Source organism: Pelodiscus sinensis, chromosome 2, assembly GCF_052426305.1.
Source record: "Pelodiscus sinensis isolate ZL-2025 chromosome 2, ASM5242630v1, whole genome shotgun sequence".
NCBI lineage: Eukaryota > Metazoa > Chordata > Testudines > Trionychidae > Pelodiscus > Pelodiscus sinensis.
This window is the reverse complement of record NC_143053.1, coordinates 81,660,482-81,676,951: the sequence shown is the minus strand read 5'-3', so window position 1 is coordinate 81,676,951 and position 16,470 is coordinate 81,660,482. Positions and strand designations below refer to the sequence as shown.

Below are 16,470 nucleotides of genomic sequence, written 5' to 3'. Positions count from 1 at the left end.
ATCATGTAAATTACCCCTTCTCATCCCCTCTCCTAACACCTCCCTCTACACACCTACCCTGCCTCTCTCCTCTGATTCTGGTCCCTCCCCTGCAGGTGTCTTCCCTTCTGCTTCACCCCCAGAATCCCCTGGCACCTGCACCTTCCCTTAGCCCTGCACCTTCCTGGTGCCTGCCCCTTCCCTCACTGCCCCTCCCCTTTTGCTCTCTTTTTTCCCTAATGTCCGCCCCCTCACCACCCTCTGCCCCCATTCCTCTCATGCCCCTGTGCCCTTACACATGACTTGCTCCATCCCCACATTCCTCATACCCACCCCTTCTTTCAAGCCTTCTCCCAGCACCTCTCCCTCCCTCTTCTAGCCCCCAATATCCTTACCCTCTCCTCTCTTAGCATCACTCTGTCCCCCACCTCTGACACCTCCCCTCCTTCCCTTTTCCTTATTGTCTGCACTTGGTCCCCTGGCATTTGTCTCTCCTCCACCCTGTCCCTTGGTGCCTTCCCCTTTCTTCTCCTGCCGTGCCCCCTCCCCTTAGCACAAGCCCCTTCCTTCCTATTTTTCCCTTTCCGCTCCCCAACCTTCTGCCTTCCAATTTATGGGGCTGGAGTCTGTGGCGCTGCTCCAGCTGCTGGCCCAGGGCCAGGCGGAAGGTCTCCATGAGACTGTAGTGGCTGACTTGAGGACACCTGGGGCAGAGCAGCTGAGGTGCTGCCGGGTTGGTCCCGCAGCGCTGAGGAGGTGCATCCCCCTCCCCAACTCCACCCCAGACCACTCATAGCCTCCCCCTCCCTTCTGATAGTCTGGCATATCTGATAATCTGGCACCCCCTGGGTCCTAAAGGTGCTGGATTATCGGAAGTTTACTGTATTAAGCTTGTGGACCATTGTGACCCTTAGAGCCCTTTCTGCGCTATTCCTTCAGGGCTAGGCATTTCCCATTTTGTATGCATGCAACTGATGGCTCCTTCCTAAGTGCATTTATCCTTATTGAATTTCATCCTATTTACCTGAGACTGTTTCTGCAGGTAATTTGAATTATAATCCTGTCCATGAAACCACTTGCAGCCCCTCCCAGCTAGATATAAGTATCTTCTCTCTACCATTTTATAAATTATTGATGAAGATATTGAACAAACCGAGAACGGATTCCTGTGGAACCCCACTTGTACCCTTCCAGCATGACTGTTAACTACTCTCAGTTATCCAGCCAGTTTTTCACCCACCTTATTTTAGCTCCAGCTCAGTTGTATTTCCCTAATTGATCAATCAGAAGGTCATGAGAGACTGTATTAAAAGCCTTACTAAAATCTAGATATACCACATCTACCTCTTCCCTTTTATCCACAAGTCTTGTTAAAGAAAACTATCAAGTTGCTTTGACATGATTTATTCTTAACAAATCCATGCGGACTATTAACTTATCACCTTATCTAGATGTTTGCAAATTGATCCCTTAATTATTTGCTCTATTATCTTTCCTAGTGCAGAAGTTAAGCTGAATGGTCTGTAATTCTTTAGGTTGCTCTTATTATAGAGGGTACCATATTTGCCTTTTTCTAGCCTTCCAGAATCTCTCATATTCCATAACTTTTCACAGATAATAGCTTAATCGCTCATATATCTCCTCAGTCAGCTCTTTGAGGATTCTAGGATGCATTTCATCAGGCTTTGGTGACTTGAAAATCTCTAACTTGTCTAAGTAATTTTTTAACTTATTTTTTCCCTATTTTAGCTCTGAACCTACCTTATTTTCATTAGCATTCACTGTATTAGATGTCCAACTACTACCAATCTTCTTGATAGAAAAAATCATGTTGTTTTCATTTGTTTTCTGCACCATCCTTTAATTTCTGGAAAAGCACAAATAGCACGCTCAGTTTCTTGGGATGTTGCAATTCTTTTAAATCCTTTCATGGCTGCAAATTTTCAGTTTTGCTTCTTTTCATAATATTGGCTTGTGATTTCATAAAAGATCAAATAAGAAGTCTTCCATAAATTTAGCTGAAGGCCTCCTAGCAACTTTGATCTCTCCTCAGGATATACCAATAGTAGCAATGTAAAATTGGAGAAATTCTGAGATAGAAAATACATTGGGTCATATAGGTCCTCTTTCTACAAAATGTTTGTACTGTCTGATTTAACTTATTTTTTAATGTGCCAAACAGTGGGGCTTCCAAAACACCCTTGAAACTGTTTCTCAGTACAGGCAGTCCCCGGGTTACATGGATCCGACTTACATTGGATCCCTACTTACAAACGGGGTGAGGCAACCCCACACTAGCTGCTTCCCCCCAGTAGACCAGGGAGACGCGAAGCTAGCACTCTCTCTCTCCCCCCCCCCCCCCCCCCCCCCCAGCAGACCAGGGAGACGCGGAGCGGCTTTTCTCAGCAGACACCTCAGCTTGAGAATAAAGGACTGAGGGAAGCGAGGTGTGGGAGAATAAAACTGAGCTCTGGAGAAATGTTTGGCTAGAGTTTCCCCTACAATATGTACCAGTTCCGACTTGCATACAAATTCAACTTAAGAACAAACCTACAGTCCCTATCTTGTACGTAACCCGGGGACTGCCTGTAATAGATCTGAGAGAGTTATTTCCTGATAGTCCATCTGAAACTTTCCATTCTCAATTCCATTTGGTTGCTTCTGCTTCTATTCTTTTTTCTTGGGGGCGGGTTACACCTTTTTAAATATTCGTAGATTCTCATCATGACTAAAAAATGACACAAGAAGGATAAGTTGCATCCTGTATCTTTCAGGGTAAACTACCACTTCTCTCACATCACTCAAAGGACAGACACATTAATAGAGCCCTGCAGGTATCCACTGATGTAGATGCAGATATCTGCAGATGTGGATGCAGATACAAACTCTACAAGAATCCAGATATCTGCAGGTATCTGCATCTGTAGATGTCGGTGCGGGTATCCGTGGCTCATTATCTGTAGGTACAGATACAAATTTTTTATTCACGCAGGGTTCTACACATTAACAATTGTCCCCCTGCTTGGGATAATTGGCTAGAAAGGCAGAGAGAAGCAAATTCCAAATGGATTGATGCTGTGAGCTCTCTTCTCTTATTAAAAGTCATAGCACTTTTCCAAGGGTGATGAAGCTGTCTCCCTTCCCATTTTTTTTTAATGGATGAGAGAGAACACTTATGGAATTATGATATAAGGAGGACTTTTTAAAAGCATAATAGAATGAAAGTTCATTTTTCCTTCTGGAATTGGCCTTTTTTTCAGTTAATCCCGTGCATAGATCTTGATATTTAGTTAGAGAAAGTAGAGAATCCTTAATGTAATACCCTGAGATGCTCTACGATAAAACTACTTTAGTTAACACAAATATAAGTTAAAAACTAAAATATGATTAGTGGCTTTGGAATCTGTTGTATATGACACTTCTTTAAAATATTTTTTAACAGCAACTCTTATGCAAAGATCCTGTATTTTATCATTCTTGATGTCTTGTGTATGCTCAGTTCCTTGGGCAAACCATAACCAGTTCTCTGTTCATAAGCCCTGTATAGGTTCTGACTGAATGTACCACTTCAGATCCTTTATAATGAGTTGCTGTAATCTGTTTTTATAACTCTACTCACCTTATTTGAGGATTCTTTTTATATAAATTCCCTCTTCATGAAAAGAAATTAAGTAGTCTCTCAATAAGTCAGTTTTGCAGCATGACAAGATGTGGAACTTAGATGACATTTTGTTTTTCAAAGCAAAATTGATGAGCTGCTATTATAGACTTCTTTTTTTAAAACTTAACATTACAATGCTATTACTATGAGACACCTCTTCTTCTTTTTTTTTCTTTTTAAGGTGGTGTAACTGTTTTTGTGGCCTTATATGATTATGAAGCTAGAACTACAGATGATCTTTCGTTTAAGAAGGGTGAACGGTTCCAGATAATAAACAACACGTAAGTATTTTCTGCCAGCAACTTCTATAATTAGTGTTACATTGGAAATAAATACCTTCAAAAATATTTCAGAGTAGACAGGTTTTCACGTGATATTCAAAGGTCCAAAAATATGGGCTTGAGGACAACACTGACATGCTAATTAGAGTTGTATAAATACATATTCTGTTCAGTTTGACAATCGAAGAAAAATTCAGAGAAAAATACTTGGATTAATTTTGGAAATAATTTGAATGTATCAATAAACTGGAAAAGCCTAGTTCTTGTCATCCAAAACCAGGTATGTTTGTCCCACTCTGACCTTTTAGTTCAGTGTTCGGGTCACTTTTCTGGAAGTGGGTGACCTCAGTTTGAATCCCAATTCTGGAGAAAGGATTCTGATTTTCCCCCTCCCAGGTGAGCATTCTAACCAGAGCCATCCCATCCATAGAATGGTTTGGGAGAGCTGCTTCAGGCCCCACACTTTGGGAGCCCCACAGCGACTGCTTTAGCTATCCTGTGGATTACCTGGGGACCTTGGATGGGGCAGCAGCAGGGATTCCTCCCACCCCACGCATTGCAGCCACTGCCACCCTGCCCTAGCCCCCAGCAATCCGCTGGCTTGTGGTGTTCGGGAGAAGGAGCTTGCAGAAAAGGGTGGGGAGTTGCACCAGGCTCCACCCCCTCAGGGACGGCTGCCCTAGGCTCTGTCTTCCTTCCCTCCTCCCCCCAGGACAGACAGCTCTGATCCTAATCAATAGGCTATAGGGTTTTCCAGGTGGGCTACTCTCCAGTGCTGCTGTTGAATTTGTTCCACTTTATATAATACTTAAATATTCATTGGGCCAAAGAGGAAAAAAGTCTATAGCTTGGTGATTCAGGCATTCATCTGAGACCTGGGAGATATGGATTCAAATCCCTTCTTGGAATCAGGCAGAGAGATTTCAATCCACATCTTCTACCTCCCAGGTGAGTACTTTAATCATTAAACTATAGAGCAGTGTTTCCCAAACTTTTGGCATCATGCCTCTTTTTTGATTTTTGAGAAACTCTCACGGCCCCCCTCCCAAAAAAAATAGCAGCAAAACTTGGGGTGGGATTGATGGGGATGTGTGTGGCTGGGTTGCCTCGTGCCCCCCCCCTTGGAATTTCTTCACGCCCCCCCTGGGGGGCATGCCCCCAGTCTGGGAACCCATGCTATAGAGTCATTCTCTCTGTTGACTACTAACCACTTCAGAACAGCTCATGGTACTGAATTCTAGTTGGGATGAGGTCCTCTGAATTTAATTTTGCATTGGCTAAAATTTGATCCAAGTTCAGTATTAGTGCGTGATGCTTTAACTGTTACAAGGTGATATATTGTTTATGCATTTTAGCAATAATTGCTATTTCATTTCAGGGAAGGAGACTGGTGGGAAGCAAGGTCCATTGCTACAGGAAAGACTGGCTACATCCCTAGCAATTATGTAGCTCCTGCAGACTCCATTCAGGCAGAAGAGTAAGGCTTTATTCAGTCTTTTATCTGTCACTTTTGCCCACTATTTTATTGCTAAAGAATTGTTTGTAGGAATTAATTACTGCAGTGCCATATAAGTACCAAGAGAACATTTGATAAAGTAGGAATTACATCTCAGTAATTAATGGATGTAAATACTACTTAAATAGTAACAAGGATAGATATGTGATTGACTTTTTAGTACAATGCATTAAAAAGTATGAGATAACTGTATGTGTAGGAAATTGTTTATTCATGTGTATAGTTTAAAAAATGTAGATAATGTCTGTGTAAAGATACCTGAATCAGTACACAGACACTTCAGTGTATTATTGCTTACCTCTCACAGACATCTGTTTTTCAATCAAAGTAAGTGCACTTTGGAATGCAGTTATAAAATGTGTATTAACTGGGGTAGACAAACCCAGCAGGATCTGTCATCTTGTCAGTGAGTGAACTCAAAGTTCACACAGTTGCATTTCCAAGGTGTTCAGGGTTTAAAGGCATTAATTCCTCTAAGGTACATGTCTGTTTTAGCGGACAGAAAATTGTTCAGCATCCCCCAAAGATTACTGAGGATTGAGGAAACATTACTACTTTTACTGTCAGCACTTTTTACAACTGAGTACTGGCACAGCCCATAATCTTTAGGGGTATGTCTACACAAGCCCCCTAGTTCGAACTCATTCCAGGAGGAGTAACAGATAATTCAAACTAAGGACTTAGTTCTAATTACCGTTTAACTGCTGTGTGTAGCCACGGGCAGTTAGTCCAGACTAGTGGCATTTAAAAATGGCGACCGGACGGGAACATGCAAATAAAGCCCAGGATATTTAAATCCCGGGCTTCATTTGCAAGTTCGAATGCCTACATTAGCCTCCCTAGTTCGAACTAGGGGGCTAGTGTAGACATACCCTAGTGTAGTAATTAGGGCATCATCTAGAGTTAATTTTGGGGGGTTTGAAATGGTAGTCTGTTTGCTAGGAGGGGAGGTTACTTAGTTATTGCATTAAGTTTTATAGAGCTCTACTGCCTTTTCTTCTTTAATACTGGCAATGGGAATGTTTTCCATTGCCCTGCTATGTGGTCAGGACTTTTCCCATCCTTTTCACACATCTCACTGCACTTCTGGGAAAGTAGCCCAATTCCCAATATGCTTCCTGAATCTCAATCTGAGACTTCAGTATATCACTGCCGCTTCTGCTGCCACCACCTGGTCCTTTAATATTGAATAGCAACCGCATCAGAGACAACCAGCCATTTGTTCTTAAAAATTAAATCTTTCAGCTGCTTACAAAATGCTGCTCTGTATAGCTAAAAAACTTAATATTCAAAATTCCTCACTGAATTTTATCATGATACGAGGGCTGCAGTGCTGCACCTGTGATAGCCCAGGAGTGGCATTAATAGAGATGCTAGTGCTGTACTACCCAAGGGTCAGTGATTGCTTCAAAGTCAGATGCTGCATGAAGAGAGTAGGTCAGAAAAAGGAAGGACTGTATCAGGTAAATGAGAAGGTTGGATTTCAAGTGTGTAAGAGAGGGCAACCTGAATTGTACTCTTTTGATTAACTCCGTTAAAGAATTGTTACTTTTATTAAATATTACAGTAGTTCTCAAAATGGGATAATCCAGAGTTCAGTTATTTAGCCCTTGGCTTTTAAGAGCATTTACCGATTCTCCATGGAGCTTGTCGTTGTAGTTAAAGGGGAAAGAGCGTCGTATGACCTGAAAGTACTAATATTTTACCTCTGATCCTGAAATACATGTATTTTAAAGTTTTTGATGCAAGAGTCCTGTCTACTGTGTGCCTTCTGGACACTACCATATTATACATATAAATGATAATGAAAAGTTCTTCTTCGAGTAGTGTCCCCATGGGTGCTCCACTGTAGGTGAAGGGTTGCCCTGAGCCGCAGATCGGAGCTTTGTATAGCCTGTCAAAACAAGAAACACATAAAGACTAAAAAAAAAAAAAAAAAAACCAGAAGAAGCAAAACCACATAAACTATAACCATATAGAAGATAAATATAATAATTTCAAGAGGGAGAGAGCCTGCAATGTCCGGCTCCTCAGGGTTTAAAAAGTTCGGTCAATGCCGGGACCCAATGCCAGCTTCAGATGGCCATTCAGACTGCATACGGTGTTTGGGGGAGACCCACTCTCCCCACAACTGTACCCACTGCAATTCCCTGACGGCGAGAGCCAGGAAAGATCGTGAGCTCCGCCTCAGGATGATTTTATTTGAAAAAGCTCTACAGCCTGCGGGAGAACAATCTGCACCGCGGCAAGAGCCTTCGCCGCCTTCCACAAATGCCCCGAGACCCAGAGCCTCTCTGTCCCGCTCTCTTCCAGCCTCTTCCTCTCCCAAACACAGAGGAGAGGCACACCAGGCTGCGATGTCCCCTGCCACTAAGGCTTCAGGGCGATCCTCCCACTCCGCGCCGGTATCGGGGCACTCAACAGCTGAGCGGCCCCGGGAGCGCTCTAAGCAGCCGGCACAGCATGTAAAGCCAGCGCCGCTTCAAACCGCGGTGCCGCTTGCAAGCCCGGCACTGCTTCCAGCCCCAGCACCGCTTCAAGCCTCTGCGGCGCCCTGGGAGCGTTCTAAGCAGCCGGCACGGCATGAAAAGCCGGTGCCGCTTCAAACCGCGGTGCCGCTTCAAGCCTCTGCAGCGCCGAAAGCTACACCACGGCTTAAAGCTGCAGTGCCTCTTAAAGTCACAGCACCGCAGCAAAAAGATGGGCAGCCTCCGAAGCCACTGACACCAACTGATGCTCCGCTGGTCCTCCCACAGCCAGACAAGCAACCAGATGAGGCTCCTAGGGATCAACCCCAACAAGAGACTGATCCATACAGCAGACATCATTATCTGTACCTGCCCTCTACTTCTTACTCTCCTGAGGGGTCTCCATCAAGGCAATCCCCTCCCAGATCGATATCGCCATTGTCTCTTCATGACGCTCCCCTTCCTGATGATGACCGCCACACGGTCTATTCCTCGCGACATCCGTCACCTGGGAAGGCTCGCTCCCACCATTATAGGGCTCCGCCACAACATGGCCCATGGCATCCATACTGGCCTTACCCGCCTCCACCTTATCCACCGCAATGGGGACCATGGGGACACTGGGAGCCATATGGACACCGCTCCCCACCTCGTTCCACTGCATCCCGGAGAAGTTTGCCTCGGCCACAATCCCTACCTCCAGCAAGTTTTTCGGAGGACGAGGTGGAACAAATCTCAGACAATGACTCAGATACTGTCAGTAAACGTCACACACTCTGATGCCCTTGATGCACAACCAGAGGACGCCGTAGTACCATGAGACATTGGAACGATTGACTTTCTAAAACAGTTCCAAGAACTATTCAAGAGAGTAGCGACAAGCCAGAATGTCTCCCTGTGAGAGGTGCAGAAGAAACAATACCAATTGTTAAAGAATCTGCATCCGACACTACAGGGCAAGATTGCCCTACCCATAGACGAGGCAATCATGGAGACCTCAGAAGATCTGTGGAAGACGCCTGCATCCATCCAACCAACAAACAGGAAAATTGACAGAAAGTACTTTGTCCCCTCAAAAGACAACGACTTTCTCTTCACTCACCCACAACCTAACTCACTAGTCGTGGACTCAGCACAACAACGAGCGAAGCTTCCACAGTATAGGATGGGCAATGCAGACAAGGACCACAAAAAGTTGGACTCCTTTGGCAAGAAAGTATACTCCTCTTCAACCCTGCAACTCAGAATATCAAATTACTCTGCTCTCTTAGCAAATCACAACTTTGACAACTACTCAAAACTGGGAGAACTAATGGCGCATCTCCCCGACTCCAAAAGACCCATCTTAAAATCAATAGTTCATGAGGGCCATATGATCGCCCGCACCGCTCTCCAAATGGCAATGGATGTAGCTGACACTGCAGCCCGAGTTACAGCTACAGCGGTGGTGATGCGTAGAGCTTCTTGGCTCCAGTTGTCTGGCGTTCCCTGCGAACTCCAGCCCAAAGTGGAGGACTTGCCATTTGACAAACAAAAGCTATTTGCAGCCACTACGGACGAAATGCTCCACAACAGCAAAAATTCTAAGTCCACGCTTCGCACGCTAGGTATGTGCACGCTGCCCTATAAACGCAGGCGATACACCCCATATAATTCATATAATCGATATCGGTATGGACAATACAATCGACCACAGAGGCCTTATGAAGACAACAGACCAAGACAGCAAGATCCCAGAAGGCGACCCAACCAAGCCCACCCGCTAGCTAACCAACCATCTAAGCAGCAAATTTGAACATTTGGTCGAGTGTCTGCAAGACATCCCGTTCAATCTCGCACCTCAACATGGCCATCTATTCAACCACTGTTTGCATGCCTTCCTTCCACAGTGGGAATCCATAACATCGGACCACTGGGTCCTAGAGATAATTCGAGTGGGCTATACCATCCCTTTTATTTCTATCCCCCCCTACCCTTCCCCCTACCCCGTCCCTTTTCAGGGACCACTCTCATGAAACCCTTCTAAAACAAGAAGTCAATCGGCTCCTTGTCATTGGGGCTATAGAAAGGGTACCCCGAGAGTTCCACGGGAGAGGATTTTACTCGAACTATTTCCTGACCGAGAAAAGAACAGGGGGTTGGAGACCTATATTGGATCTCCGCAGACTGAACAAATTTCTCAAGAGACAGCATTTCAAGATGGTCACTCTTTCCGCTATCATTCCTGCGCTAGATCAAGGGGACTGGTTCGCAGCTCTCGACCTCCAAGATGCTTATTTCCATGTAACCATCCACCCCGCCCACAGACGCTACCTACGCTTCACATTGGGACTGGACCATTTCCAGTACAAGGTTCTTCTCTTCGGTCTCTCATCAGCTCCGAGGGTATTTTCAAAGGTACTGGCGGTCGTAACTGCGTATCTCAGATGGCAGAACGTCATCATATTTCCCTATCTAGACGACTGCCTTCTAAAGGGATCCTCACACGCCGAAACCGCCTCTGATACATACGACCACGGCCCTCCTCAGTCATCTAGGCCTTCTAATCAACCAAGACAAATCAATTCTGCACCCGGTTCAAGATATAGAGTTCATTGGCGCACGCCTGGACTCAGTTACAGCCCGGGCATACCTACCTCAACAACGCTTTGCAACCATGCAAGAAATTATAAACGGGATGCTCACAGTTCCTACCACCATAATACTTACATGCCTCCGACTAATGGGACACATGGCTTCCACCACCTACGTAGTCCACCATGCTCGTCTGCACTTTTGATGTTTTCAGCTCTGGATTGCAACCGTTTATATCCCATCACGACACCCTCGAAACAAAACGGTTACTATCCCACCAGACGTGCTCGCATCCTTACAATGGTGGACAGTGCCAAACAATCTTCTGGCGGGGGTTCCCATTCCAACAAATCAAACCCACTATTCAAATCACCACAGATGCTTCCCTGCTCGGCTGGGGGGCGCATATGGAAGGTCACGAAGTTCAAGGCAGGTGGTCCCCGAACGAGACACTATTACATATCAATCTCCTCGAATTGAGGGCAGTAAGAAATGCCTGTGCACACTTTGCCTCCGACATCGTCAATCACACAGTCCGCATCGTAACGGACAGCATCTGCACGATGTTCTACATAAACAGACAGGGTGGAGCCCGCTCCCACTCTCTATGCGCGGAGGCTATTTGCCTGTGGAACGCATGCATCCGCAACCAAATCACCCTTATAGCATCCTACCTGCCCGGAGTGAACAATACCAAAGCAGACTCCCTCAGCCGAAACTTCACCGCGAACCACGAATGGGAGTTACATATGGAGGTGGCGAACTCAATTTTCCACCAGTGGGGATGGCCGTTGATAGACCTCTTTGCTTCTACCCAGAACACCAAATGTCCCCAATTCTGCTCACGTGCGGGACTTGGCAAACACTCTCTGGGGGATGCCTTCCTAATCAAATGGACAGCCCCCCTACACTACGCCTTTCCTCCCATACCGCTCATCCCAAGAGTTCTGCGCAAGATCCTGAGAGAGAGAAAGCCCTTGTCATTCTGATTGCGCCATCATGGTCTCGCCAAACCTGGTACCCATACCTTCACAGGCTAGCGGTCCAGCCTCCCCACCCACTACCATACCGGATAGAGCTACTATCTCAGGATGACGGCAGGATACTGCATCCACAACTCAATACCCTGCATCTTCACGCATGGCTTCTCTCTGGTTCTCGGAGGTAGAAGAGCGCTGCTCCCAGCGAGTAAAAGACGTCCTCCTCCATAGCAGGAGACAGTCTACTCGGAAAACTTACCAACAGAAATGGACACGTTTCTGTCACTGGTGTTAGCGAGCCAAAGCGGAGCCCCGTGCCTCACCACTAAATACCATCCTAGACTACATTCTGGACCTTAAAGCATCAGGACTGTCAATCTCCTCTCTAAGAGTACACCTCTCTGCAATAGCAGCATTTCATACCTCAGTAGACGGCTTCTCCATTTTTATCCATCCTATTACAAAGAGATTCCTCAAGGGACTCCAGAATGTGTACCCACCACATAAGGCCCCACCCCCTTTGTGGGACCTAAATCTTGTTTTGAACTGCCTCACCAGACCTCCCTTTGAGCCACTGGCAACAGTACCACTTCCCTTCCTTTTTATGCAAGTCTGCTTCCTCTTAGCCATTACCTCCGTCAGGAGGGTGAGTGAACTCGGAGCATTAATGTCAGAACCTCCTTACACAGTTTTCACAAAGGATAGGGTCATACTGAGACCTCACCCCACGTTTTTGCCAAAGGTCTGTACAGAATTCCATCTCAACGAACCGATCGTATTACCTACCTTTTTCCCAAAACCGCATTCTTCGCAGACAGACGCCAGCTTGCACACTCTGGACATCCGGAGGGCTCTGGCCTTCTTCCTAGAAAGAACAAAACCATTTCGTAAATCTGAAAGACTTTTTATCTCCATTGCTGAACGATCCAAAGGGACACCAATATCATCGCAACAAATCTCAAAGTGGATATCGACATGTATAATCAAATACCACTCTCTGGGCAATAAACCGCTACAACGCCCACCACGAGCGCATTCTACTCGAGCCACAGCTGCTTCTACAGCCTTTCTGGGCAATGTCCCCTTAAGAGACATTTACCGGGCAGCAAAATGGTCTTCAGACCATACTTTTGCTAAACACTACGCTATCCTTCCACAACTCAAGAGTGATTCAGCAGTTGCCACAGCAGTACTCTCTACCACTGCTAAATAATGACTCCGGCTCCCTCCAGCCTTACATTGAATACTGCTTTGTAGCCACCTACAGTGGAGCACCCACGGGGACACTACTCGAAGAAGAAAAGGGAGTTACTCATCTCGTGCAGTAACGAGTGTTCTTCGAGATGTGTGTCCCCGTGGGTGCTCCACGACCCTCCCTACCTCCCCTCTGCTCGGAGTCAAAATTCTCGGGCGGAGATGAGGAACTGAAAGGGAGGGGGTTGAGTCATGCTCCTCAGGAGGCGGGAAGGGCTCGAGACACCTCCTGGACATGCGTGGCTCAACAGGGGAAACTGCTATACAATGCTCTGATCTGCGGCTCAGGGCAACCCTTCACCTACAGTGGAGCACCCACGGGGGGACACATCTCGAAGAACACTCGTTACTGCACGAGGTGAGTAACTCCCTTTTCAAATACATGCTCCTATTTTTTTCAAGGGGTAAAATAAAATGGTTACTTGAAAATATTTTGTGGAATGTTGCAGTAATCCTCTGAAGAGGACTATCAGTGGGAGGAAATCACTCAAATTGAAGGCCTCTTCATTCAATAAGATCATAATTTGCACCTAAGTCAGCTTAAAAATATAAACGAGAATGGGGAGGCATGTGTTTCTGTGATCTCTGTCTATCTATCTAGATAGACAGAAATAAAAAAATTTCCTGCTGGATGACTGAACGTTCCTGCTGGGCGACAGAATGACATTATCAGCATCAACATGCTCTCTCAATGAAGCAAAAGGGGAGTGGGAGGGAAGTAGGCGAGCATAAGGAGCAGAGGGCACAGCCCCCTAGTGTATATATACATTTACTCTCAAACTACAAGTATGCTCTGGCAGAAAAAATGTAGTGTGGTATGGTAAGAAAATATATTGACTTGAGTTTGGAATGCCTGATTAGTTTGCAGATCATTCAGGAGTGCCAATAAAGCCATTTATATGTGTACCATTTACAGTAAAACTCCATTGGTCCGGCATCCAGTGCTCCGGCACTCCTGATGGTCCGGCACCATCAGGAACCCAGAAGTGCTCTGGCTGCTGGACAGTTGGAGCTGCTCTGCACCCAGCTTCCCTGATTCGGCCATTGCTGAAACTGACCAGCAGCTGAATCGGGGAAGCCAGGGGCAGAGCAGCTGGGGTACTGCCAGGTTGGTCCCGTAGTGCTGCCCCTCGGGGCTGCGGGACCAACCCGGCAGCACCCCAGCTGCTCTGTCCTAGGTGTCCCCAAGAGCAGCTGGGGTGCTGCTGGGTTGGTCTCGCAGCGCCGAAGGACAGCACTACCAGACCAACCCGGCGGCAGCACCCCAGCTGCTCTGCCCCAGGCATCCCGCTAGCTCCAGAAGAGCTGACTCGAGCTGAAACTGAGCAGTCCTGGCTTGTGCTGGCTCCAGAGCCACCCGTGCTGTGCTCTTACCTACATTTAAAATGCAGAGGCTAAGTGATCAGCACGAGCCAGGACTGCTCAGTTCTAGTTGGCACTGAGTCCAGCAGCCCCTGTTTGCAGCAGCTAGGGCTGTGAGCAGACGGGCTGCTGCCTGAGCATCCCCCACCCGCAGCCAGCCTGGCCACCACAACAAAGGTTGCTTGGCAGCAACAGCTCCTGTCCGTGGTGGGGCCCAGCTCCCCACTGAGACCCCTGCGGACAGGAGCTGCTTCACAGAAGCATCCCCTTTCCTTCCTGCTGTCTCTGGGGGGGGGGGGGAGGGCAGATAGCACCCGGAGATGGTGCTGGGGGTAACTGGCTTTTAAGCCGGCTCCTCCCAGCACTGGCTCCTGTCTTCCCTCCTCCCCTCCCCCCCTTTGCTGCTTATTGTAGAGGCAGCAACGGGGGAGATGGGGTGCCGCAGAGAGCACGGAACGAGCAGGGACTGCTCGCCCTATGCTCTTTGTGGCACTTCTGCTTTTGAAATGTATAGAGCCCCCCCACAGGGCTCTAGAAGCGCAGGCAGTGGGGACTGAAGCGGTCCCCACTACTACCCTTTTCCCACTGTGCCTCTGCCTCCCACAGAGACGGTACTGGGGGGAACCAGCTTTACCATTTCCCCAGCACCAGCTCCTGCTCCCCCTGCCCTTGCTGCCTCGCTCTAATAGAGGCAGCAAGGGGGGACTGGGGTGGAGTGACTAGTCAGGTCACTAGCATTTGCTTATCGGCTAGTTGACTAGTCGCTTACATCCCTAATGGCTCATTTTTAGGTAGGGGATGCAGGCGAGAGGAGTAAAAAGTGCTTATTTGAATAGTTCCATGTGCATAATGCAAGTGTGGGTATAGACAGACATGCATGCACTTACGCATACACATACTTTAAATTACATACTCCTCTTGTTTTACACTTAACAAGGCTGCTATGAGGGATAGTAAGGAAGCATGGACTGCTGCAGTGTTTTCAGTATGCTGGTAATATATTTTATCTCATTTTTATCTGATCCCGCCCATACTGTTGAACACATTGCCCTGTCTCTGAAATGTAAGAGGAAGGTGTTAGGTTTTTCCTGGGTTTTGTTATATTCTGTTAACATGTCAGGAGAACCTATAGCTTACAGATAGAGGCTTCTTTTTTGTATATTAATATATACAAATTATGGGACAAATTATTTAATAATCAATTTGTAAGCCTTTATAGGATAATAGGGTGGTAAGGAATATCCAGCATGGATTTGTCAAAAACAAATCAAGCCAAACCAGCTTAATTTCCTTTTTAGACAGAGTTACTGACCTAGAGGAAAGCAGTAGATGTGTTACAACTTGATTTTAATAAGGCTTTTGTCACAGTTCCACATTGTTTGTTTGTAATAAGCTAATTAGTGAAATGTGGTTTAGATGAAATTATTAAAAGGAAGGTACAGAATTTTTCAATGGTCCACTGTTAGACTGGTAGAGTATATCTAGTGGAGTACTGCAAGGCTACAGTGCATTTCTGTTTATTGAAGCTTATTTTGTTACTTTCAAATCAACTCTACAATTTGTCAAAACATTTTGAATTCTAACTTTATCTTTCAAAGAGCTTGGATGACTCCCGGCCTGGTGTCATCCAAAAATGTGTTCTCATTTCTTTAAGTCATTAATTAAAATATTAATAGCAAAGTATTTATCTTAGTAGGAGAATCAAAGCTCAGTTACAAAATGGGGCGTAATTGGGTAGGGTGGTAATATTGCTGATGATATAGGGCATGTTTCTAAAAGTGTTCCGCAGAATCACACTCAGAAACACATTAACTAGCTGCCCCAGTTTGTTTATTTACCGGCACCATAGTCACAGAGCCTCGCGGCTCCCATTGGCTCTGCTTCATCCTTTGCAGCCAACGAGGCTCTATGGCCGCAACGCCGGTAAATAAACAAACCGGGACGGACAGTTAATGTGTTTCTGAGAGTGATTCCGTGGAACACTTTCAGAAACACTGATATAGGGTTTATAGTTGATCACAAATTAAAAATGAGTCGTCAATGTGATAGTTTTGAAAAAATCTATTATAATTCTGAGGTGTATTAATGGGACTGTCATATATAAGACACAAGTTAATTATCCCTCTCTACTTAGCACTGGTGGGGCCTCAGCTGGAGTACTGTGTCCAGTTCTGGGTGCCACACTTCAGGAAGGATATGAATAAACTGGAGAGTCCATCTGAGAGCAACAAAAATGATTAAAGTTTAGAAAACCTGACCAATTGTTCTCCCTGTGCACTGAAGGTAGGACAAAAAGTAACAGACTTAATCTGAACCAAGAGAGATTTAAATTAGGTGTTAGGAAAAACTTTTAAACTAAGATAGATAAGGTCTGGAATAGACATCTAAGGGATGT

The 16,470-nt window shown here is 46.0% G+C and overlaps 1 protein-coding gene across 2 annotated transcripts in view; it reads left to right on the top strand.

The window, feature by feature from the left end:
- Nucleotides 1–16,470, top strand: part of YES1 (YES proto-oncogene 1, Src family tyrosine kinase) — an 85,291-nt gene that overhangs the window by 50,701 nt on the left and 18,120 nt on the right. For both annotated transcript variants that reach the window (XM_075920917.2, XM_075920918.2), the window contains exons 3-4: nt 3,822–3,921; nt 5,300–5,398. In XM_075920917.2, coding sequence (XP_075777032.1) covers nt 3,822–3,921; nt 5,300–5,398 — 199 coding nt within the window. The remainder of the gene's footprint in view (nt 1–3,821; nt 3,922–5,299; nt 5,399–16,470) is intronic.